Raw genomic sequence first — 26,092 nt, 5'->3', positions numbered from 1 at the left:
ATGTGTGGGTCGGGTTGGAGAAGGACGTTGTTGTGACACGGAGTTCCCCTGGCCGCTCCGGAGGATGTTACCGTATGGGCCCGACAACAGTGATCGCAAATGCGGCAAGAGAGAATTTGCTATCGCTAGTTGTAGTGTTGCCCGTAAGTAGTGTTGGCTGTAAAAAAAGACATGAAGCTAAGGACAAGGTGATGATGATGCAGACACAATTTTGCGGCGTATAAAGTGAAATCGAATACAGAACTGACGCAACGCAGACAACGTCGAAGAAAGAGGGTGACTGGTGTCCAGTAACTAGGTTCTGCTGTGGATGTATTTGGCAAGGCAATGTTTGCAAGATCCAAGATGCCTTTTGGGATGGACGACTATACGATGGTAGAGGAGGAGGACGCACCGGACGGCTGGTATGAAAACGGTAAGACAACACCATATAGTGTAAGTAGCATAATAGGCAGTAATACTGGTAAGATATTATGCGTGTATCGTGGCCAAGAAGGCCGTGAAATGACTCTATGATCCTGCTGGCTGCATACAGCGTAGTATGTATACTCCAAAGAGGCCAGGCAGAGGAGTGTCACTGTTTGAATAGGCGTCTGTATATCACATGTATGATGGGGGGGGGGGGGGGGGGGGGTATATGCTTCCGACAGAGATAGACTAAAGATTTGTAAATACGGCCGAGACTATGCTATTGTCTTCACATGTTTACGACAATATCGTGTTCCCTGGCCCTGTACCAACCCGTTGGACGGCCTTGCAGTCCATAAAATAGGGGATACACTTGACTGGGATTTGATAATGCAGATTCTAATGATATGATGGTACAAACTTCTCTGTGTTTACTTCAATTCAGTCTTTCAGATATGCATGATCTATGAATTTCACTGTTTCGAGTTTTTATTTTTCAAGTTTAGTTGCGGTATTTTGAAGTGCAACGTTTTACAATGGAATTGATGTTGATGTTGCCGTTAAAGTGTATTATCTAACTCCATTGATTGATCCTTCAACAGACGTACATTTCATTTTAATTCATTTAATTTAAGCACTATCATAGTTCCAACAGGAAAACAATATAAAATCCACAAAACAATTATAAAACATAAACATTTTGATACCAGGGTATTCTGAATATGTCACAGTATAGTAGATGTGTAAGAAGGATCTACATATATCATACAGTTATTTTTTTTAATTATTATTTTTGCCGTGAAGAAAAGGGGGTAGTCCTTATGAATGATATCTAGTGGTTAAAGGGACCTCCGCATGATTTTCAGACTTTTACATTTGAACCACTGTAAATTAGTTAAACTGAGTATGGAGTTTCAGAATTTATAGTGAATGGGATGAGGAATGAGAGTGTTTTCAAAATTTATAATAAATTGCAATGAATAAGGATGATGACATGGCAGCCTTGCCATAAGAATGCATGAGTTGGGGCTCAAGGAAGCAGAACAAAAGAAGAAGGCATGCATAGATTCTTCACAGGTGAACTTGTTGAGCAGGCGGTATTGTAATGGAATTACACTGACATTTCTGAAATATGTGAGGCTCTGATGTCATCAACACTGTTCAGTGTAATTTGTTTGAGATTTTCAATTTATTGGTTTATCTGCTCAAGGACGACAATAAATTCCACGAATCTGTACATGGAGCTGTCGGTTTATGTACTACTTGATGTGAAATTATGAAAATTGTCTGGAATGCCCCTTTAACAGATCATGATTTATATTTTGAGATTTTCAATTTAAGTTGCCACGTGAGATGAGTTATGAATGGTTGTTCAGAATTTTACTTCAAAATGCTTTTCTTCAGATTTCTAAAACAGTTTAATGTATTGAATTGAAATTTCCAATACAAATAATTAGGTAGCCAAACTACAATTAATCAGATTCATTGTAAGTGCAACACCTGTGAAAAGATTGACATCATGATTTTTGGGTAATATATATATTTTTTTGCAGGGCCTTCTGCAGTTAGAACTTCATTTTGATCTTATTCAAGGATTATACAATGTATCTAATCTGAGATTTATACATGTACACGTACAGCTGTAGGCCTACATGATTGAAGCTATAAAGACTTTGACTTGTCTGACCAAAATAGAATTTCCTCCAGTTGTTGGTGATGGCCAGGGTGCATTTACTCCTTGCTGTTGTACTGATTTTAGAGAAAAAAAAAATCATTTTTTTGTTTATTTATGAGTTGCCAAGATCAAAACTGTGGAGGGATTTTGAGGACGATACCAATGATAGGTTTTTAGGATGAGAGAGAGAGAGAGAGAGAGTGTGTGTGAGACGGGATGTTGACACCGCACAACTGTACTGGAGAAGGTTGCTGAATTTGCACATCATGTCGAGGGATTTACGTCTCGCATGAGCCATCTAACAGCTGTACACTGCACTGACTCATGAATTAAAATCCTACATGTGATGTAGTCAGTTTTGTGTCCATGGATCCACACTGGCAACTCACATATTGTTTAAAGGCATTATTTACCATTTGCAGATGAAACAAAAACCCAGCTTTAGTGCTTCAGAATAGTTCTAAAATGTGAGTTAGGAATAGAAACAACCAATGATCTAAAAATTTGATAATCAATGTTAAATATTGATAAAAATGCAAAGTGTTAACAATAGTTATAGTAAAAATGGTTATAGACAAAACCATCTACATTTATGGTTTAGTGGGAAAAACAATGATATCTTGTTATACTTTAGGCTTTATTATGATTTTTTTTTTATATGGTAGGATGTTTTGTGATACAACTGACATGTCACATGTGCATCAATTCAAATGTGATATCTCAAACATTTTTTAAAATCACTGCTCCCAATGGTAAACAGTACCGGTACCTTTAACACATACATGTATTCCCAACTCCTTATGATTCAAACATAACTTCAACACATTTTGTAGAGTGTCAGGATTGATAAAGAATGAGTGGTAAAAGAAAATTCGTGTTTTATATGAACTGTTTATGATGCTGTTTTGACAGTGTCCTTGAAGTTTGGCTTGTACATGTATGAGGAAATCAAGGTTTTGCTGTGGGGTTGACGTTCATTTTGTTTTTAAAGACATGAGTTTTAGCCTGTTTTGTATCTTACACCAACATTCATTGCTATGAAATCAGTATTGCATCTGTCACCTTTAATCTCAAAATACTACAAAACAATTCATTATCCTGGCAAATCACATTAGCCTGACAAGTTTCTTGGTAAAGCTTTCTGATATATTGCAAGCAAATTCCAAATGGTGGAAGGTGAATTTTGAGCCTGTCCGAGTACTATGTAGTACAACCGTAGCTTTAAGGTCCATCTAAACCATCTTTGTGAACAGTTTTAGAATACATCCTGTTAAAGGTTGAGGACAGGAAGGCATTCTAGTCATGGCATCCCGTTAAAGGCCCCTAGGCGGAGAGTTATCATTGCATTTCAGGAAGGGGCCCCTTTATCATGATGATGCTGTGATTTATAGCAATCCTTTGCTGGTATTTAATGGAATTTTATTATGGAGATGGTTGTCACACCATGTCAGCAAGCACATCCATTGATGGAGGTACACATGCTGTGATGCATGTAGGTATTCCCCTTGCGTGTACTTTTCTTAGTAATATTGGTATCCAAAAAATGTAGAGCTCTCACGTAATGAGAGCCCGAAGTAAAACAACCACAGTGGCAGAGCGGAGTTATGGAACTTGATTGTTAGATATCATGATGGTATACTATTGTGAGCTGTTGAGTTATAAAGAAAGAATGATTTTCAAGCCAGAGTTTCTTTCTCAAAGTTACATATTGCTACATTTGACTTGGTCTTGTGCTGAGCTTTGTCAGATGATGAGTTCACTTCAAGAAATATAAGCAGGCACCTGCAAAATTTATGTTGAGGTGTATGTAGATTAAGTGTTAAAAATTAATAAATTGACAATTTGTTGTTACTCCTTTTGTTCTTCTATCAACTAAAGTGTGACTCATCTGGTAAATTGACTTCACTGAGCTTGAATGTCAGTAATGCTAGGTTTTTCAATCAAGATGTTCATAAGCTGTAAGATGTGTATGAATGATTGAAAAAACTCTTTCTTTTCCATCAATTCCCCACAGTCAGTGCCCCAAACTGATCACTGTAAAAAAGCCGCTGAACTATCAATATAGCCACCAGTTTGTTCATTTTCTCGGCAGCGAATCGTCTTGAGGAGCCTTCCACATAGCTTCACATTGATGACGATGTCATTTGGGGACAATCTTATAAATGCTGCAATCAATCATTCATTATCCATCCTGCAAGAATACCATAAAAGCACCCAGCCACTTGAACTTTATGTACTGAGTCATCGCATAATGTGTTTGCAGACTGCTTGCCTCAGATATCTTATATCTTTATTGCACTCATACACTGTACACTTGTATGTGTGTGTGTGTGTGTGTATGAATTTATTCATGGTAGGAAATATTGTTTGCAGAAAGAATTGGAGCATATGATTGCATTTCTATCGCACCTGTTCCACACTGTTCGATGACCACTTTGAAGGCATCCACCTGCTACGTAGAACCATTCTAGCCGTAGAGGTTTGCGTCATCCCTCTTCCCACTATCGGCCGAGTGTTCAGACTTCAATGGTTACAGTGTACATCTATGACACACTGTTTTAGTGGCTGAAGTGATGTATAGAGCAACAGCTACACTGTACATTGCACATTAAATTGTGCAGTGTAAGGCAAATTTCTGCATATTTATTTTTGATAACAGACAATAAAGTACATGTACCTTGAATCCAGATCCTTGAAAATCATTCTCATCCCCCCCCCCCCAAATTGTGAGAGTTTGTGTGCCAGAACACATAGCTTGAACAGTATAATCTCCGTAATTCTATTGCTTCTTGCATGATATCTCAGTTGACACTGTCCCTCTGTAACCCACTTACAGTGTATGTTGGGAGCAAATAAAAGTAAATAAATAAGTAAAAGTCTGTACTATCCAGTTTTCGATCATATAACCTTAAAACCTGATTAAAAACAAACCCAGATATTTAGATATGGCCGAAATCAACTGGTACATGCATGGGGGCATTATGTCTCCACACAGCTAAACCACATGAACTACATACATATCAAATGTCACAAGTGTAGGGTTCATGATAATATTATCCTGTCTTACACTCACTGGAAAGGTGAAGCATAGTGTTTCAGTTGTATAAATTCTGTTATGTACCGAGACTTAGATACATGGGCTGTATTTCATCCGTGGAAATGAAATTGAAACAAGTAAACTTGAAATCTGATAGATGATGACACTAAAAGATCTGTAGAAAGTGAAAGATGCTTCTTAATAGCTTGTTTGGAAGTGTAGAGAAAGTGTCATTAAACAAATGATTAATAGTTTCTTTATTATGATTATCAGAGTGTTATGTACACTTGTATTTAGAGCTGAAGAAATACTGTAACACTGTATTGAGACTTGAATTATAAGAGCAAGATGTTATACCGGTACTGTGTAAGGTGCTATTATAGTGAATGGCATTCTTTGGATATTGATCATTAAACCAATGGTGGGCTTGCACTGAGTTGCTCTTGAGCCAAATACTATAGCACATTTATCTTTCCTAAGGAGGATCTGAGACATGTTGATGGAATTAATGAAGGGTTCCTTCTGTTTCACCAAGTCTAGTGCTAATCCAGTCACACTTGTGGGAATGACTCCTGTGGTGTTTGTGAAAACCAGCTGAACGATGATTCATACATTATGTTTGCTCATTTTTATAGTCAAATGAATCCTGGAAAGGGGGAATTTGAGATCTTTGAAGGGAAAAATTAGCTGAGAATATGAAGTCTTTGGTCTCCCAAATGTGTACTCTCTCTACATGTCGCTTAGGTACAAACAGCATAGCACAAGATCTCTTGACTCGTTATTAAATTGCAAATGTAGTGTATTTGCCATACAATTTGTAACAAAAATGAGCATAAGATGGCTAGATGTATGGTTTGTTAATTCTAATGTGTAGCACATCTTTAAAACAATGTGGGATATTATATCCTGCAATGTATATTGTACAGAGACAGAATATTGATTCTTTATTTAGAATATCACATATATTATTACCATTCAATGTTATTCAAAATTTCTGTTTTATTATGCTCTATATTTTGCAGTGCTTCTCTGTTTCTGCAAATTTTTAGTGGACTGGTATCAGCAAGATTGATATTTATTTTAATTATTGCCTCCCACAACACAATGCGCTGTACATTGTCTCCAGAATGGGAACTCACTATGTCACTACAGCTATGTGTAGTGAGGTCTTAGCAATTTTATTGTTTTTGTGTGAAGTTACAGGCCAAGACTAACTATCGTAAACAGGTCTGAAATGGTCAGTCTAGGCAAACCCAAGGAGGAGATAAAGCCCTCCGTCCCCAGCTAATGTAAACATTCCATAATAACCCCCTTGTTTTAACTCAGTGAAGGTGGTTGGTATAATGGGGAGGAGCCCCTTTTCTGTGCACTTCTGTATAGAGAAAGGCATTGCAGCAGAGGAAACCGTATAAGAAAGTTCTATACAGCATTCACTTGATGATCTCTGTGTTTCAAAGCCCGAATTCGGTAAGAACTGACATTTAATGCCTTTATTGTTACACAGTACATGCACTTTGTAGTCACTGTATACTCCATGTGTGCTTTCTATGTTGTAAGAAAGTTAGTTAGATGATGCAAACTATGTAAGATATTGGTAGACAAAGGAGTTGTGATTCAGGTGGATGTATATGCTCCCATGAGTGCTTGTCTTTGTTTGTATATGAGTAGTGCATGCATATGAGTAATGGGTGGCGAGATCAGGTGAGTGCTGTTGCTGTGTTAATTGTAGTGCTCAAACTTTCTGTCAGTAATTAGCATAGATGTCAGTGATTATTATGCACATGATTTAGCATCGTTTATAATCACAGATTTTAGAGTGAAATAACACTGGGATAAACAGGTGATGTTCAATATCCTCAGTCACTTTCATGCCTGTAATAATAGAGTTTACTCATCTTTTGTGGCATGTGAGAGAGTAATTATAGTTACATGCACTCTGTGTAGTCAGGTTATTAGTTAATGAGAGTGACAAACCTAATGTGATGAAAGGTGTAACATTCTGTATTTACAAGTGATATAATGATATTATTTGATATACAAATAAACACATTAATCTCACAAACAGATGAAGGAAGTTAGTTCAAGAAATGAGAGGAATATATACATATATGTATAATACATCAGCATTAGTGGGTATTCAAATCCCAATGGGAAATCAAAACAGTTTGGATGATTATATTATATCTCAGTAAATTAGTTGGGAGAGTCAGAGTTATTTTGATTAGGGTGCATTCAGATGGTTATTTGATAGCATATATCCACATGTTGTTATAATGTTCAATAAGTACAGTGAAGTTAAATTCATGGTAATAATGCTGTTTATGATAACAAAGCCAGAAAGCTGTGACATAAATAAGAGAAATTATTTGATAGTTTATTTTGGTTATTATTTCATGGAAATATAGAGTTAAATTTGAATTATCAGTGTACGTTCACACATGATGAAGTTAACATTTAATATAGACTGATATGTGCAGATTTTAGTATTACAGTTTTATTACCTTGTTACAAGAGGGTAAACAAGTATGAATATGCGAGTCTGTATCACATCTATTTCAGATTATTATCTCCACTCAAGGTCGATGACAAGTTGGAATCAAGGATTAAACAGGATTTAGTCGTATATCTGTGTTTCCAGTGTCGTCTGTTGAATCTTATGGCGAATAATAATACAGGGCGTATAACAGAGAACGAAACTCCTCAGCAAACGAGGTCTTCGTGAGCTGAGGCAGCCACAATAATAATCGAAAGGCGATCTATCGAAGCAAGAACAGTAATTGCAATACAGTGCAGAAGTCTGCACTTCCTCTGTTCGTGTCAAACTTGTGTTGCTATCCATTGCAACAAAATGTCTGCATCACCCTCAGATAGAAGTGAAGCAGCGATGAGTGACATTAGCTGCGTCAGTTCCGTTTCGAAAGCTTCAATCAAGAGCGAAAAGTTTGAGCTCAAAAAGAAAGAAGCAGCCCTGAAGGCCAGGTTGGCTTTTGCAGAAAAGGAAAGACAAGTCAAGCTTCAACAATTGGAAGAAAAAAGGAGGAAAATGAATGAGGAAATGCAGGCAGAAATGCTGAGACTGAAAGGGGAGGAAATGCTGCAGAAGTTGCAATTGGAGAGAGAAATTGCAGAAAATGAAGCAGTGCAGAGAGTGGTTAATGAGATGGGTGATATGCTTGGGATGGATCAGCCTGAGTTGCCAGGAGAGCAGCAATCTGGGAAAGAAAATGATCTGAGAAAGTTCTTGGATCATGCACAGTCAGAACAGAATCAAGCGCCATCTCAGCAGAACCCGCCTTCACATGTTCGAGTGGAAACAGCGCATATTTACGCAGAGAAGCAACCCGAATCAGAGCAAACAGCGACTGCGTTGGATCGAATCTCCAGTACAATGGAAAGATGTATGTTGCACATGGCTGATGCAAGCAGGCAACAAGGTGCCATCAGTCTTCAGCTGGCTGCATCTGGTCAATTGCCAAAAATAACAGTTCCAGTTTTTGCGGGAGATCCTCTCCAATTTCCGATGTGGAATAATGCATTTGATGCGCTGATCGATTCGAAACCGGTAGATCCCACAACGAAGTTAAATTACCTTGGACAATATGTGAGGGGAGAACCAAAGGATGTGGTCGACCATTACCTTCTCCTTGGAACTGATGATGCATACCAGAGGGCCAGATCTGTGCTGAAGGAGCGGTATGGAGATAGCACACTAGTAAGCTGTTCGTACATGAACCGTCTGGAGAAGTGGCCCAAACTTAATGCCAGGGATGGTAGAGCTTTGAGAGAGTTCTCTGATTTTCTGGACAAGGTCACTGCAGCCAAGGTCATGGTACCCAACCTAGGCATTCTGGACTACCCACAAGAGAACGCCAAGCTCTTGGCTAAGTTGCCGCACTATTTGGATTCGAAGTGGCGGGACGTAGTGCTGAAGAAAAAATCACAAGGTGGAAAATGCTGCTATCCAACATTCACAGAGTTTGCAAATTTTGTGAGAGAGGCAGCTGAGAAGGCCAACATGCCTGAGCTAGAGAGCCCGAGACATGATGTGCAGGCAAAACCTGCATCTGGTAGAACCACAAGCAGCAACTCTGGGCGAACATTCTCCACATCTGGAACAACAAGCCGACCAAACACAAAGCACGGGCAATATTCCTCATGCCCATACTGCGAACAGGCACATCACTTGGATGAATGTCAAGAATTTCAGAAGGTTTCATACAAGTCCAAGAAGGCCTTCTTCTTTCAAAAGGGATTGTGCATGGGATGTGCAAAAACAGATGCCCATCGAGTGAAAGATTGCACAGAGAGAAGGAAATGCAAGGTGTGTGAGGGAACCCACCTAGCCTGTCTCCATCGGGATGTGAAACCACAGGGCTCAACCAATTGCACAACTGTGTGTTCCTTGCCAGACCAGGATGGTCGGGAGCACTGTATGATAGTTCCGGTCTGGGTGAGGCACAGAAGTAATCCTGGAAGGGAAGTGCTACAGTACGCCATCTTGGACGATCAATCAAATATCGGGTTCATTTCTGAGGGACTGCGGCAAAAGCTCGACATTGAAGGACCAGACACAACACTCCAACTGACCACTATGCACCACAGTGCACAAGTGAGAAGTAAGAAAATCAATGGTCTCGAGGTCCTGGACTTCAATAAAGAGCACACCATCAAGCTACCAGACTGCTTCACCAGGGACGAAGTCCCTGCAAGGCGCTCCCAGATCCCAAAGGGCCAAGTGCTGAGACGTTGGACTCATCTTGCACCCATAGCAAACCACCTGATGCCATATAACCCTGCAGTGGAGGTGTCTCTACTCATTGGAAACAATTGTCCCAGAGCCATCAGGCCAAGGGAGATCATCTGTGGTGGAGAGGACGACCCCTATGCGCAGAGATCTCTCCTTGGCTGGGGAGTTGTTGGGAGTGTCTGTCTGACAGCAACCAGTGATGAAGGAGTCTGTAATAGGATGACAGTGACAGAGAAACATCCTAGGTTCACCTTTTCCAGCAAGGTAAAAGAGGTTTTCAGTGCTGAGAAGGTCCTCCAGGTCCTTGAACAAGACTTCAAGGAGACAGACTCTAAGGGAGAGCCCTACTCAGTGGAAGAGACCAAGTTCATGGAGATCCTGGAGAAGGGTGTTCAAAGATGTGAGGACGGGCACTACGAAATGCCATTGCCACTCAAGGCTCAGGAGCCAAATCTCCCAGTCAACAAGCCCCTCGCAATCAAGAGATGGAACCAGTTGTCAGCCAGACTGAGGAAGAACCAACAGTTCTGCGATGATTACCGAGCATTCATGGATGATGTCATCCAAAACTATGCAGAGAGAGTGCCGACAGAGGGTCTAGGAGTCCAGAAGAGAGTGAACTACATACCACACACAGGTGTGTATCATCCTAGAAAGAACAAAATCCGTGTGGTTTTCGACTGCTCTGCGAAATATCAAGGTGTGTCCTTGAACGACAATTTGCTGCAGGGACCAAATATGATGAATAGCCTTCTGGGTGTGCTTTGCAGGTTCCGCAAAGACTACATCGCTGTGACTGCAGACGTGAAAAGCATGTTTCACCAGTTCTACGTCACTCCTGAAGACAGAGACCTGTTGCGATTTCTCTGGTGGGAAGATGGGAACCCAGAGCGGCCTGTGGTAGAGTACCGCATGAAAGTTCATCTTTTTGGCGCAGCAAGTTCCCCAGGAGTAGCGACATTTGGGTTGCGACGTGCGGCAGATGATGGTGAAGGAGAATTCGGATTCTCAGCAGCCGACTACATCAGGACAGACTTCTATGTAGACGATGGCCTTAGATCTGAGCCAGATGTTCCTTCAGCGATCCAGCTCCTGAAAAGCAGCCAGGGACTTTGTGAGAAGGCAGGGTTACGTCTTCACAAGATAGCCTCAAACAGCCAGGAAGTGTTGGAGAGCTTTCCACTAGAGGACAGAGCCATCGACACTGAGAGCCTTAACCTTGACAAAGGCCCCCAGACAATAGAGAGAGTCCTTGGAATTGTATGGTGCATCGCGAATGACATCTTTGGCTTCAAGATTGAGCTCAAGGAACGCCCCTTCACCAGGCGTGGCGTTCTTTCAGTGGTCAGCTCAATTTATGACCCGTGTGGCTTCCTGAGCCCTGTCATGTTGAAGGGGAAGCAGATTCTACAAGAGCTCTGCCGAAGGAATCTAGACTGGGATTGCCCGATGCCAGATGACCTTCAACCGTGCTGGGAAAGGTGGCTGACCGATGTACATGAGCTAGAGAAGCTCAGGATACCCAGGTGTTTCAAACCAAGCGGTTTCGGGGAGATCCAGGCTGTGGAACTTCATCATTTCTCCGATGCGAGTCAAACAGGATATGGGCAGTGCTCATACATCCGTCTTGTGGACAATCATGAAAAGACACACTGTACACTAGTGCTTGGCAAGTCCAGAGTGACCCCTTTGAGACCCATTACAATTCCAAGGCTGGAGTTGGCAGCAGCAACAGTTTCTGCAAAGACAAGCTCATTCCTAAGATCCGAGTTGAAATATGTTGACATGAAGGAATTCTTCTGGACAGACAGCCAGGTTGTACTCGGCTATATCAAGAATGAAGCCAGGCGGTTTCACGTTTACGTGGCCAACAGGGTACAGCTCATCAGGGACCATACCAATCCTGACTCATGGTTCTACGTAGACACTACTCAGAATCCTGCAGACAAGGCATCTCGAGGCATGACAGCTCAGCAACTCACTTCCAACGACATCTGGTTCAAAGGGCCCGACTTCTTGTGGAAGGATGGAGTGTTCCAGCCGACCGCAGAAGATTCCTGCACCATCGATGATGATGACCCCGAAGTGAAACGTGCAACTGCCCTGAAAACACAGCTGGAAGAGAGGATGGGCCACTTGGAGTCAAGTCGCCTTGAGTGCTTCTCTACTTGGCACTCAGCCAAGCGAGCAATCGGACACTGCCTGCAGTTGAAGGAGAAGTTGAAAGGGAGACACGATCGAAAGATGACCACTGGAACAAGGGAAACGAGAATTCCACCCATAACAGTGGCTGAGATGCAAGAAGCGGAAAGAGTTATCCTAAGGAGTGTACAGCATGAGCACTTCCATGAAGAACTGCAGGTACTGAGAGGTCTAGAGAACACTGGTGAAGTGGTGGACAGAGGCCAAGTCCGCACAAGAAATGCAGCAATCAAGAAAACCAGTGCCTTGTTCAGGCTAGACCCATTCCTAGACAGTGAGGGAATCATCAGAGTTGGTGGTCGGATAGATCGCGCCAACATGTCCAAGGACGTCAGACATCCCATCATCCTTCCTCGTAAGTGTCACATTAGCACGCTGTTGATTCGTGACTGTCACCAGAGAACCCAGCACATGGGCAGAGGAATCACCCACAATGAGCTGCGCCAGAAGGGATATTGGGTGATAGGAGGCACATCAGCAGTGTCACAATGCATTTCCTCTTGTGTGATCTGTAGAAGGCTTCGAGGTCAGCTGTCCCAGCAGAAGATGGCAGAGCTGCCAGAGGAAAGGGTAGAACCCTCACCACCATTCTCCTACTGTGCAGTTGATTACTTTGGGCCATTCCTGATCAAGGAACGACGCAGTGAAGTAAAGAGGTATGGGGTGCTGTTCACATGCATGTCGTCCAGGAGTGTCCACCTGGAGACAGCAAATAGCCTCAGCAGCAGTGCCTTCATCAACGCGTTGCGACGCTTTATGAACAGGCGTGGATCTGTGAGGGTGTTGCGGTCTGACCAGGCTACAACCTTTGTTGGGGCACGTAACGAGCTGAGGGAAGCCTTGTCAGAGATGGACCAGGAGAGGGTGCGAGAGTATCTGTTGGAAAACGGATGTGACTGGGTACCATTTAAGATGAATGTGCCCCATGCTTCCAATATGGGAGGAGTATGGGAAAGACAGATTCAGTCAGTACGTAGAGCACTTGAACCCTTGCTGAAGTCAGCTGGTAGTCAACTGGATGACGAAGCATTCAGGACCTTCATGACGGAAGCTGAAGCTATCATCAACTCTCGGCCTTTGACAACCAGTAACTTGTGCGACAGCGAAGCTCCAGAGCCGTTAACGCCACACCATCTGCTGACAGCCAAGCCAAAAATAATTCTCCCACCCCCAGGAGTCTTCCAGCGGGAGGACATCTACTCACGGAAGTGGTGGAGACGTGTGCAACACATCTCCAATGAATTCTGGATGCGATGGAGGAAGGAGTATCTCCAAGGGCTGCAGATGCGGCAGAAGTGGCAACGCTCTGGCGAAGATCTTCAGATCGGCGACATCGTCATCTCCAAGGAGAATGATGGACACCGCTACCAGTGGCCCTTGGCTCGAGTCATCAGTGTCTACCCAAGTGCCGATGGGAGAGTGAGAAAGGTGAAGCTTCTGATGTCTGATGGACTGTTAGATCACAAAGGTAGACGCACAAGTCCTGCTACAGAACTCGATAGACCTGTAAATAAGCTAGTGCGACTTCTCTCTGCCCCCCTCTAGTCGAACAATTTGCTCTGTGGTCTTCACTTCCTTGGTAGTACATGGTGTAAGTGTCATGCGAAAGACACAAAAGAATCCCCATCAAGGAGCCAACACAGCCTCAATATTAAGCCACAGATTGAAAACGATAGTATCAATGTATGACAGATGTTTGTTTGAGTAAAAGAGAAGACCTTCTACTGTGACCAAACAAAGAGTTTATATCGCTAATTGCACTTGATAAAAGTTATACATGTGTTAGAATTAGAAATATTGGCATGTTTGCTGTCCTATGGTTTTTCGAAGTAGCCTTGTACAATATCATAAGTGATGTAGAATGTCATGTTGCAAATCAAGAGTGCTAGTAAATGACAACATCATTTAAAGGAGCCATGTCACTACAGCTATGTGTAGTGAGGTCTTAGCAATTTTATTGTTTTTGTGTGAAGTTACAGGCCAAGACTAACTATCGTAAACAGGTCTGAAATGGTCAGTCTAGGCAAACCCAAGGAGGAGATAAAGCCCTCCGTCCCCAGCTAATGTAAACATTCCATAATAACCCCCTTGTTTTAACTCAGTGAAGGTGGTTGGTATAATGGGGAGGAGCCCCTTTTCTGTGCACTTCTGTATAGAGAAAGGCATTGCAGCAGAGGAAACCGTATAAGAAAGTTCTATACAGCATTCACTTGATGATCTCTGTGTTTCAAAGCCCGAATTCGGTAAGAACTGACATTTAATGCCTTTATTGTTACACAGTACATGCACTTTGTAGTCACTGTATACTCCATGTGTGCTTTCTATGTTGTAAGAAAGTTAGTTAGATGATGCAAACTATGTAAGATATTGGTAGACAAAGGAGTTGTGATTCAGGTGGATGTATATGCTCCCATGAGTGCTTGTCTTTGTTTGTATATGAGTAGTGCATGCATATGAGTAATGGGTGGCGAGATCAGGTGAGTGCTGTTGCTGTGTTAATTGTAGTGCTCAAACTTTCTGTCAGTAATTAGCATAGATGTCAGTGATTATTATGCACATGATTTAGCATCGTTTATAATCACAGATTTTAGAGTGAAATAACACTGGGATAAACAGGTGATGTTCAATATCCTCAGTCACTTTCATGCCTGTAATAATAGAGTTTACTCATCTTTTGTGGCATGTGAGAGAGTAATTATAGTTACATGCACTCTGTGTAGTCAGGTTATTAGTTAATGAGAGTGACAAACCTAATGTGATGAAAGGTGTAACATTCTGTATTTACAAGTGATATAATGATATTATTTGATATACAAATAAACACATTAATCTCACAAACAGATGAAGGAAGTTAGTTCAAGAAATGAGAGGAATATATACATATATGTATAATACATCAGCATTAGTGGGTATTCAAATCCCAATGGGAAATCAAAACAGTTTGGATGATTATATTATATCTCAGTAAATTAGTTGGGAGAGTCAGAGTTATTTTGATTAGGGTGCATTCAGATGGTTATTTGATAGCATATATCCACATGTTGTTATAATGTTCAATAAGTACAGTGAAGTTAAATTCATGGTAATAATGCTGTTTATGATAACAAAGCCAGAAAGCTGTGACATAAATAAGAGAAATTATTTGATAGTTTATTTTGGTTATTATTTCATGGAAATATAGAGTTAAATTTGAATTATCAGTGTACGTTCACACATGATGAAGTTAACATTTAATATAGACTGATATGTGCAGATTTTAGTATTACAGTTTTATTACCTTGTTACAAGAGGGTAAACAAGTATGAATATGCGAGTCTGTATCACATCTATTTCAGATTATTATCTCCACTCAAGGTCGATGACAAGTTGGAATCAAGGATTAAACAGGATTTAGTCGTATATCTGTGTTTCCAGTGTCGTCTGTTGAATCTTATGGCGAATAATAATACAGGGCGTATAACAGAGAACGAAACTCCTCAGCAAACGAGGTCTTCGTGAGCTGAGGCAGCCACACACTAAGTTTTCTCACGAAAAGGGATGATACCTATCATCATTCTCACTACTCACTCCCACACTTTGGTTCTCATTTGGAAATTTGACAACTCAAAATATGCTTTACAGAAATTTATCCAAATCTGTGATGGCATACTTTATGTACGTGTATGGCAATTCATGTCCATTTGCATCGATAGGTAATTTGTATTATGATGATGAAGTATGAAATATGATCTGGGTAATTTGTTGCTAGTAATTGTCTACTGAGGTTACCTAACTAGAATGTTCAGGGAAATTTTCAATTATCTCTTGGCGCAGCATGATAATTAGTGACAGTTGTGAGTGAAACATGTGTTATGTGTGGGTTAAACGCTGTTACGTGGTAAAGCCATGACGTGAAAAGCCCCACTGTAAGTGTGGCTGCAACTCTGACTGGTCATCAGTTCGTGCTGCTCACTTTGTGCATCTAAGATAGAAATTACAGAAATTGAAAGTGTCCGATTTGAATTGGGACATCCTGCATTCCAGTGAAATCCGTCGGCATTCTTAATTCTCCAGGAAGTTACCATGTGGCCTGACTAGGGAAACACTGTCCAGTTCAAGGAAGTTGTGCATCATTGTGTGCTAAAGGCGATGAGGAATGCATGTCTGCAATTTGTTCTAAATTGCAGACATTCGAAATGACATCGAATTCGAAATGACATCAAATGTCTTGATGATTTCGCCTTTTAGTACTTACTTGACTAGCAAACTAACAAATTGTCTGCACTGTAGTTCCCATAGCTGGACTACAAATCTCACTGTTTCTTCAGCACTGAGCACAAGGTTGCACAAACCTCGGTGTTCATTTGATCCAAGGCAATTTTTTAAAGAAAAAAATTTGCACTTTGCATCAACATTTCCTTTGTAGGAGATACTATCAAATATAATGTGGCTGTTGAAAGAGTTTCACCTCTATAGTGGTATGAGAACCTGACGTTATGCAAATTTTTAAGAAATTGGTAGATGACAAGGTTCTTCGAAGGAGGTCACAAGTTTAAGTTTGAAAATGTTCATAGCCTCGTCTTTATTCAAGGAAGTGATCAGGAACAATATGCAATGGAAAATATGGTCATGGCCTCGAATCTCAGCAAATATGTTTTACAGATTTGGATTTTTCTATTTCACTGTGTAAATTTGCAAAGATTTGTGGGCAGAGCATTACTCCGTTGTGTGGGATTGATGTTTCATGGAGATGAGTGAGCTCGAAGAAGTGAAAAAGGTCCTAGCTATTCATGCAAGAAAGATTTTGATTATTTGTCTTAAATCCTGGGCAAACAGACTCATTGTCAAAATTTTCTGATAACTACTTACAGTAATCTTTTTGTATTTGATGAGCTGTGAAATTCACATTGGTTTGCGGTTAAAGCACCTTTCCCACCTTCTAAACATGAACTTAAAAGTATTGTTTGTACAACCTACATTCCATTCTGTGTACTGTCCTTGTACTGTAAAGTGTGTTGTCTAATGAGATTCATTTGGCCTGCAACCAACCTAGTGCATAGGGAAAAAGGGAGAGTAGAAACTAGCTACTGAGATTTAAAAAAAGTATTAAAAAAATAATTTGTCCACACTGCTTTAATGGATACCAATATGAAAAAATAGACAAAGTCCACTAGCTCGTATGCATTACAAAGAAGGAGCCCTACAACGTACATCTCACAGAACCTGAAATACATGTGTACTTTTCAAATATCAAATTGATCATCCACTCAGTCCCCCAATGTGCAGATATAGGCTGTGCTACATTTCAGATACTTTCATTACCGAATGAATCAAAATTATTATCCAAAATTATTATTGAGAGTGAATCACATTTCATTTGCCATTGGCTAGCTACAAAAAAAAAAAAAAAAAGTTCAGTGATTATATGAGCAAATCAATGGCTACCAATGTTACTAAAATACTTAATAGTCACAGTATGACAGTACTACATGCTCTTGCCCATATGTTGACTATGATATGTTTCGTTGAAACTACTGTGTGATATCGATACAACAGTGCTTTGCTCTTCCATACTTGATATTGATTGCATTGCAAACACAGATGGCATGCAAGTCAATTCTTTTTTTTTATTATTCATGTGGGGTGTATTGACATAACAGTTCTAAATAATACTTTTTTCTCTCTCTCAATATTAATTTTGCAAACCTTCTAACTATAGTATCTAGGCTATTCTGTATTTTCAGACCTTAGCTCAAATGCTATGCCTTGTCTTTCAATTTTCATTTCTGACATATTTTTTGTTCTCAAGTCTTATAGCTTAAAATGCTTTTCATGTACCTGTATCATTTTGACAAAGCATATCATGCATGTAGATGGGTCATATAAAAGTTATGAGTTGTTTATTTACCATAACTTTGGATTAGTTAATGTGCAAGGCTTAGGAAATAAATGACGGCAATGAACAAAGATTATTTGTAGAGTGAACTATGTTGTACCCCCTGATGTAGTTTTCCTGTTGATGTTTCAGTGAAACATCAATTTGTTTGTTTGTAGCTTTTTGAAAGGTCATTTTGCTGTTTATTGGGAACAGTATTTCCTTGCAAAACCAGGGAGGGAAGGTCAAACTGTTTGTGGGGATAGATGCAGAGTTTGTGCATAAAGAATGGATTTTGTACACAGTGAGTAAGCAAATTATCTTGACTCGACTTTTGCTTTTAGAATAGGGAATAAATGTTGACCTATATGCGTGGAAAAGAATGGACTATTAAGGGATCTGGTTAAGACCATTTTGAATCATGTTTAATACACCTTTGGCAGTCTTTGCTATGGCATGAAACCATATTAATTAATGACATTTTTATTATACATAAAGCCTTTGTCATACATGTCTAGACTGACAACAGCTGGGTAATGAAACTGGTCTCTGAAATGCGGTCCAGACTTGCCAGATGCAACTGGCTCATACGGATTTGAGGTTATTACTGGCTGGGAGGTGTGGTTGAATAGAAGCTAAAAGGATTTACAGTGGTCATCGTGTAATTTTGACAGTAATGATGATAGAAGTGATGATGACGGCAAGGGTTAGATGATATTATGATGATGAAATGATGGGTTAGTGATGATGATTTGGTGATGAGATATTTGATGGTGATGATGGTAACTGGTGTTAGTGATATACAGTGATGATGATAACGATAATGATCGTTTTGATGGTGATGAGGATATGTTGATGGTGATGAGATGATGTTTTGATGGTGATTATGACGATGATGATAATGAATTCTTGTTTTGATGGTGATGGTGATGATCAGATTATGTTTTGATGGGGATTATGATGGTGATGATTAGATGATGTTTTGGTGATGATGATGGTTTTGATGATTATGAGATGAGGTTTGATGATGCTGATGATGCTGTTGCTGATGAGATGATGTTTTGATAATGATTGATGGTGAAATGATGTGTTGATGGTGATGGATGATTGCGAGATGATGTTTCAATGGTGATGACCATGTTGTTAGATGTTTGGTGGTGATAATGATGATGGCAATGATAAGATGTTTTGATGCCTGATGGTAGTGATAGTGATGGTCAGATGGTATTTTGATGTTGATTATGATGTTGATGTTGACAATGCTGATGCTGATGAAATGTTTTTCATGGTAAAAATGATGGCAATGATGAGAATGGTTGTTATACTGATAGCAATGATGATGACAAAATTGATAGCAGCAATGACGGTAGTGATAACAATGGTGTTAGTGATGATTTATGACCATTAATGAGGTGGAGGAGTTGGAGGAGAATAAGTATTGTGGTTGTAATGTTGTTGGTTCTTATAATTGTGGTAATTATGTGATGATGGTGATGATGATAATTATGATAATGATGAAAATGATCAAGAGGATGATGATTTTTTTTGCTTCTGTCCATTGTGCATCCCCACAGACCTGCACCTGGCAGCGGAGCTAGGCAAGACCCTCCTAGAGCGGAACAAGGAGCTGGAAGCAAGTCTCTTGGAGTCTCAACAGCACAATGAGGAGCAAGCCATGCAGATTGTGGTATGGTGTCTTTTTAAAAAATCATTGTCGTAAGTCTGTAGTATGACTTGTGCACATTCTATCTTGATGTGAATTTGAACTCTTCTTGCTTTTTAAAAGGCAAGGTAAATAAGTTGCTGTAGAAGTCTGTAAGAATCTTAAGATGGAATAGGTGTCAGTGTGCATCATTATAACGTAGATCAACATAAAGCTCTGTGGTAAAAAAGGAAACCCCACCTCAATTCAGAGCTCCTCTCTTATTCTCTTCAAAACTTGTGATATGGTTTAAAAGCTCATTGTCTAGTACTGTAAAAGTGGATATCTTCGCATGACTAATTTTTCGTGCTCGGCCTGTAAAGAAGAGTTTCGCGTGTTTTTAATTGCACAGAGTCAAGACATCAACTACTGGAACACAGTGCAAGCAAAAATATTTTCGCGCTAGTTTCTCGTTGCGCGAAATGCACGAAAATTTCAACACTGCAATTTCCACTTTTACAGTACTTTATAGATGTATGAAGGCTGGCTCTTAGGTAGAGCGTGCAACTGTACTCAAAAGAGGAAAAAAAGAATATGAGAAGCTGTCCAACGTTAGACGTCATGACAGCCTCCATTTGGTATGAATAATGGGTTTGTGTACATCCCTGCTATGAAGCATATGTAGCATTTGCCTCTGTGCTTTATTTTCACATGCCCTAGTCATTCGTCCATCCCTACTTCATTCATCAAGAGATCTGTCAATATATCCCCTCCCCCCTCACTGACGCAATGTAAATATCATCTCCCTCAGCAGTCCACATTTCCCCAAATGATATTTTAGCAATTGGTTTATTTACTTGTTCAGTAATCTTTTCCATTCAGTTTATACTGTGGGCCTTCTGCGATTCCCTCATTAGTAATAGCAAATCCACATCGTACATGCAGTGTATAGTGTGGGGTTCCAATTCAAAGAGCAAGATATACTCGAGTGCTGTCAAACATTCCAAGAGGCCACTCAAGATGTTCTCTGTAAATAGATCCTGACCAGGGTTCATTTCAGTTTCCGTACCATAGTCTTTACTCTTAGCTGATTTAATAGTGTTATTTTTCTCTGCTATGCTTTCTGGCATTACATCTTTTTAGATAGTCTCATGAAGACCTGTCATATAGGCAAAGCACATCTGTTAATTCAATACTAGTACAAAAAAAGAAGTAGAAGTAAAACCTTCAATCAGAGGAATATTGTTTTCCTCAACCCTTTGAGACTTTGGAGAATGTGTACAGTGCTATAAGTTTTCTGTGCCAATTGACACTCAAAGGACACAGATGGTTAAGTTGTAACTTACTTTATCATGAGTTTGTTTTTATGTCTTGATATTTGTCTTTTAATGTTGTCATTCATAAGATAATTTTGTTGGGGTCTAAATGAATTGAGAGATTGATAGTACATTCTGACTCTGCAACTTAGAACATATAGCATTTTGCAAGAAGTGCTGATAATGGAAATTTAGCCACGTGGACTACATGATCGAGCTGTAGGTTATAATAGCTCCCTTGAAATAAAAAAAAATACAACTAAAAAAAAATGCAAGCAGATGCAAACAATGAAACAAACAACAACTGCCTACAATCTGAAGGTATTTTACTCCTAAACCAAAATTTAACCCTTTTCTATGATCTTACATGTGCACATGCACACACACACACACACACACACAAACACAGAAGCATGGAATTATGGCAAACTGTAATGTAAGAACCAGGGTTTTGTTCCAGACAAGGAGATGACAAGTCTAGCCCCTAGATCAGAGCTAAGGTCACGGTCCCCATAGTGTCAAAGGTCATACCTATTGGGATTTGTGTAGACAGGAGCTGCTATCAAATACCCTGGAATACTCCAATCCCAGCTGTTACCATACATGATGGCAATAACACCTTGCAGTTTAACTCTATTCACATCCAAAGCCAAATCTGTCATAAAGCAACAGCAGTCTGTGGCAGAAGGCACGAAAGGGATATAATAGTGAAACCTCAAATCTGCCCAGCTGTAATGCCGTGTAATAAAATTCTGTACATTTTTAAATAGTACCGGTATAGTGCATCTTGATGAACAGATTAAAGCTGTAGAACAATCAAATGTTTGGGTGTCTGAGCAGGCAATCAATTTCTGGTACAACAATGTTTGTACATTGAAAGTTCTCATATCACATTCAAAACAACTTAAGTTGAGACAATGATAATTGACAGGTTACTGTCCAAATTTTGGACATCTTCCTCAATTTCAATCAGCAGACTGAAGGGAGTGACCAGTTTTCTGTGACAGCCAGTACTTGCTGTTTTAGAGATCACTGACTCATGAGATGCATAATGCTACAAATGTCTTACCTTGCATATAACACCTGCGTCAAATTTGTGCATTAAAAAAAAAAGCCCACTGAAAGTATAGAATTGTTAGACTTTTTATGACTTTTAATGGTATATATAAAAACTTTTAAAATCTAGATTTGCTTGACATATTTTCTTTATTTTTATTGTGTAGATATGATAACATTTGATTGCCATTCATGATACAATCACATTCAATAGTGTTTGCCCTGTTGTGTAATCACATTCAATAGTCATCCCAAATAGTATGTTAGCTGTAGTGATGAATATACTAGGGCTATATCAAAGTTGCATAGAAGTATGCTTGCCAACTTGCTCTCATCTTGCTACACAATTTATACATCTTATAGGATTAAGGTTCTTGAAACTTGATAGGACGGATGTCTTGAATAGTGCCTGTCATCTGTTACTAGATTACCATATGCACTTTGGTTCCATTTGTCAGATGTTATCCTCTGGACAGTATAAGCCCAGCACACATGAGATAAGGTATCCTCACTAAGCAAACACGGCAGGACATATCATGCCGTTTTGCACAGGTTGTAATGGAACATGCTTGTGTACATGGCAAAGGTCACTCCTGAATGAACCAGCGGAAAATACACAGCAAATTGCAGCTCTGCCTTCTTTTGCATATTAGGAGAAGAATGATAATTTAATGTAAATACCTGTTACAGGTAAACAATCTATTGTTTTAGAGAAGATGGAAGTTTGTAATATTGAAATTCATAAAAAATATGATGTAAGTTAAACCTTGTAGAAAGCAGTGTCCTTGCAGATTCTGGGATATAAATTATGGTCTCTGCGTGGGGGAAGATCTGCTGTTGATGTACACAAAGCCCTCAATGTACCAGATCCAGGAAAGTGTTATAAATGGAGGAGAAACTAATTGCTCTGCACCGATGTCATGCTGGACATCACTGAGAAATACGGCTAACTACAAGTGGTACCCAGGTGCTTTGATTAAAGAGCACATCAGTATTAATCAAGTACTTGCGCTCTCACAGAAAAGACCTTCTCTGCTGCAGTTCTTTCTCTCTTTCAATGTGCTAGCAACAGTGAGTGTACTTTGTTTGAAAGATCAGATAAGAATGTACATGGCAGATTGTAACATTAAAGATAATATAAAGTTTTGGTACCTCAAAAGTTTTCCTGAGTTTCCTTGTCTTAGTTTGTGTTTCAGGTTAAAGTACCTTTCATATAACTAACACTGTAAGACTTACTCGCCCCAAAGTGCTCTCATGTCTTAGTAATCATGCAATAATGGTTTCATACAATACGTGTATATTGATTGTTGCGGTACCGCGTCGAGTCAAACTAACGGCTCGTTCGAATTTTTCAGAGCCCGCTCTGCTCTGGTAGTTGTACGAAACCATTATTGCATGATTACTAAGACATGAGAGCACTTTGGGGCGAGTAAGTCTCACAGTGTTAGTTATATGAAAGGTACTTTAACCTGAAACACAAACTAAGACAAGGAAACTCAGGGAAACTTTTGAGGTACCAAAACTTTATATTATCTTTAATATGTGCAAATGTGCTGACCATGGACAAGTGGGAGGATTTTTTAGGAGGGTGTGATTTTCATCATTTTGATAGTGCATAATGAGAACAGATGCTAACTTCAGATTTTTTCCTAAATGGTTCTCAACATATTTCAGCACATTCAAAATGTTATGTTAAAAGAATAATGCTCTTGTAATGTAATGAAATGTGAAACTTTTTCCCTGTCTTTAAATTCTATCCTGGAGGTAGATTGGAACAGAGCATGGGATCAGAATGTAGAGAAATGTTTGAAATCCCATATTGCTTTGGAACCCATATGGGTGTTTGCATAGAGTACAAGGAGTTTCCACTCCTTCTTTTCCTTGCAAGTATATTACATTCAATGGCATTCAGGATAGATTACAAATCTACTCATGGAAGACATGCTGATAAGCTTGCTACATATTACAACTAACCACATACAGGCAGGCGCTTTAACGAGCAGTCACAGTATTTGCTCATGCCCCATTGTGACATTCCTTTGGCTAGCTATCATCTCTAGGATACAAATATATTACTCTAGATAGTGACATTGTGCTTTTTATGAATCAAAATGACAAACAAATACAAACAAATAAACCTATGATGACATTTTGCTCATTCTTATTACCGGTATGTGCAATCATAGTTTTAGGTCATTTCATGATTTGAAATGTAATACTCTCATGAAATCTATCACGTGCTAGTAAACTTTTCCATAATGCAAAGTTTTCCCCAGATAAAGATGCCTTTGGAATGAAAATGTCCAGAGATAAGCAGGAGATGAGTAATTATCTAAAGGAAGTTTTTAATGATTAATAAATTGACATTGGTGTTAACTTTTTTACTTGTTTATACTTTCAAGGTTTTATTTGATATTTTTCTATATTTAGTACCTGGAGAAACAGCTTCATGTGCTTCGTGATGTCACTGAGTCAAAGGCTCAGATCTATGAGCAGCTAGACTTAAACTCCCAGGAGTTGGAAAAGGAAAATACCCAACTAAAACATGACCTCAAGACAGCTCAGCAGAGGATCCTCAAGTAAGTGCCAGTTGCGTAAATCTAAACTTGTCTCAGTAACAGTGAAATGTATTGTCCGAAAATTATTTGTTTCCCAAAGTTTGGTTTTAGTTGACATGCTGAATAAAGCGTCCACCAAGCAGTACAATACTGATCTTTCTCATTACTTTCCTGGTGTTTTGTTTTGTTTTTTTTTGCTTTCATTAATTAGTATAGGAAGTAAACTTACTGGTAAACAAATTTAAAAAAAAAAAGGAAGAAAGCAAAAGAAAAATCTTGCTTTGAGGTCCAGGCCTTGAATTGACTTAGTTTTTGGGGAAAAGTGCAATGTGTCATGCTGCATGGATTTACCAGCTCTCAGGGTTTTACTCATTGTTATTGTGCAAATTTGAAGTGTCAATTGACAGAAAATATGTAAATGTTTACACTTTATTAAGAAACCTAGAGACCTGTTTGTGCTAATCCCAAACATTTCCTTTGAATGAAAATACAAAGCGCAGTTTTTTGTGTTGTGATCTACACTTCAAGATTGTGCTAGCATACTTGTTAAGCAGGCTGTATGTTTTGTAAATATACTTCCTTATTTTCTGTTCCCAGGATAAATGAATCCATAGATCACCTAGAGTCGCAAGTCCATGAACAGCAGTCTGTCATAGACCAGCTGAGGGCAGCAGAAAAGGAGCGTCTGAGAGAGGGCAGGCGTCAGCAGCGAGCCCATGAGGCCCTGAACCTCAACAACTGGGGTGGGCTCCCTCTGAGGAGGGCCCACAGCTTTGACCTCGGCAAGCCCTCAGCGGAGAGCCTCTACGAGGACGAAATCACCAACCTCCAGCTGAGCATTCGGAACCTGAAACATGACATCACGCTGAAGGAGCAGAGGGAGAACGAACTGGAGTCAGAAATGGCGGTGTTGGTGCGGGAGAACAAGGCTCTGGAAAATCACAATCGAGAACTTCAGGTGAAGTCAAGAATGGAGGAGATAAAGCGGGACTTCCACTCCCTGGACAACGTGAACGAAGCGGTGTGTAAGTACTGTGATAGCATGATCAATCTAGCAGATGAAGACAAAGTATCCGAGCAGGAGAAAGCTTCACCCAAACAGGATGGTGAACTGAGGCGTCATGGTAGTTTGGAACTCAAGCCCATTGCCGAGGAGCTCCACCCGGAAACGAAGTGCCCTCTTCCGAATCACGACCTGATCAACCCCAAATCGGATGGGGTGTCCCTCCTGGGCGAGATCGATGCTCAGTACCACAACCTCATGGACAAGTACAACACGTTGCTCACGCGCAGTCGCAGCACTTCCTTCCACGAATCTGGGGGCCGGTCCAGGACCAACAGCCTCCGGCGCAAGACGGCAGATGGCCAAGATGCCACGCCCGGTCTCAGTAAGTCTTCTAGCATGGGGAAACTCAGCACCTCCCCCGTCACGTCGAGTGCCTCAAATCAGGAGTCGGCATGTCCTGTCGATGTCCACTTTGAGTCGGGACCACCGGAGTACAAGATCCTCTTCAAGAAGATCTATGAGGTGCTTCATAGACCACTCAAACTCCATCAGAAGAACAAAAAGCCCCCAGGGGATGACAAGAATCAATGA

The 26,092-nt window shown here is 40.1% G+C and overlaps 2 protein-coding genes across 2 annotated transcripts; both read left to right on the top strand.

The window, feature by feature from the left end:
- Positions 1-32: 32 nt before the first annotated feature.
- On the top strand, positions 33-26,092 carry LOC139709722 (cerebellar degeneration-related protein 2-like). Its single transcript, XM_071621677.1, has 4 exons — positions 33-415; positions 19,498-19,610; positions 24,368-24,516; positions 25,093-26,092. The coding sequence occupies exons 1-4, from the start codon at positions 328-330 to the stop codon at positions 26,090-26,092; spliced, it is 1,350 nt and encodes a 449-aa protein (XP_071477778.1). The 5' UTR covers positions 33-327.
- LOC139709718 (uncharacterized) lies at positions 8,916-13,614 on the top strand. The gene has a single exon (XM_071621673.1). The coding sequence runs from the start codon at positions 8,947-8,949 to the stop codon at positions 13,612-13,614; it is 4,668 nt and encodes a 1,555-aa protein (XP_071477774.1). The 5' UTR covers positions 8,916-8,946.

Source organism: Diadema antillarum, unplaced genomic scaffold (assembly GCF_040938485.1).
Source record: "Diadema antillarum isolate AM-2024a unplaced genomic scaffold, OU_Dant_1.0 seq00001465_RagTag, whole genome shotgun sequence".
Taxonomy (NCBI): domain Eukaryota; kingdom Metazoa; phylum Echinodermata; class Echinoidea; order Diadematoida; family Diadematidae; genus Diadema; species Diadema antillarum.
The sequence above is the reverse complement of the archived record's forward strand: the minus strand, read 5'-3'. Positions and strand labels throughout refer to the sequence as shown.

Excerpts from the sequence above, each read along its gene's own strand:
- LOC139709722 (XM_071621677.1), top strand. The coding sequence starts at position 328 with ATGTTTGCAAGATCCAAGATGCCTTTTGGGATGGACGACTATACGATG. Across the intron at positions 416-19,497 it reads GGACGGCTGGTATGAAAACG|ACCTGCACCTGGCAGCGGAG; the intron begins GTAAGACAACAC and ends GCATCCCCACAG. Across the intron at positions 19,611-24,367 it reads AGCAAGCCATGCAGATTGTG|TACCTGGAGAAACAGCTTCA; the intron begins GTATGGTGTCTT and ends TTCTATATTTAG.
- LOC139709718 (XM_071621673.1), top strand. The coding sequence starts at position 8,947 with ATGGTACCCAACCTAGGCATTCTGGACTACCCACAAGAGAACGCCAAG.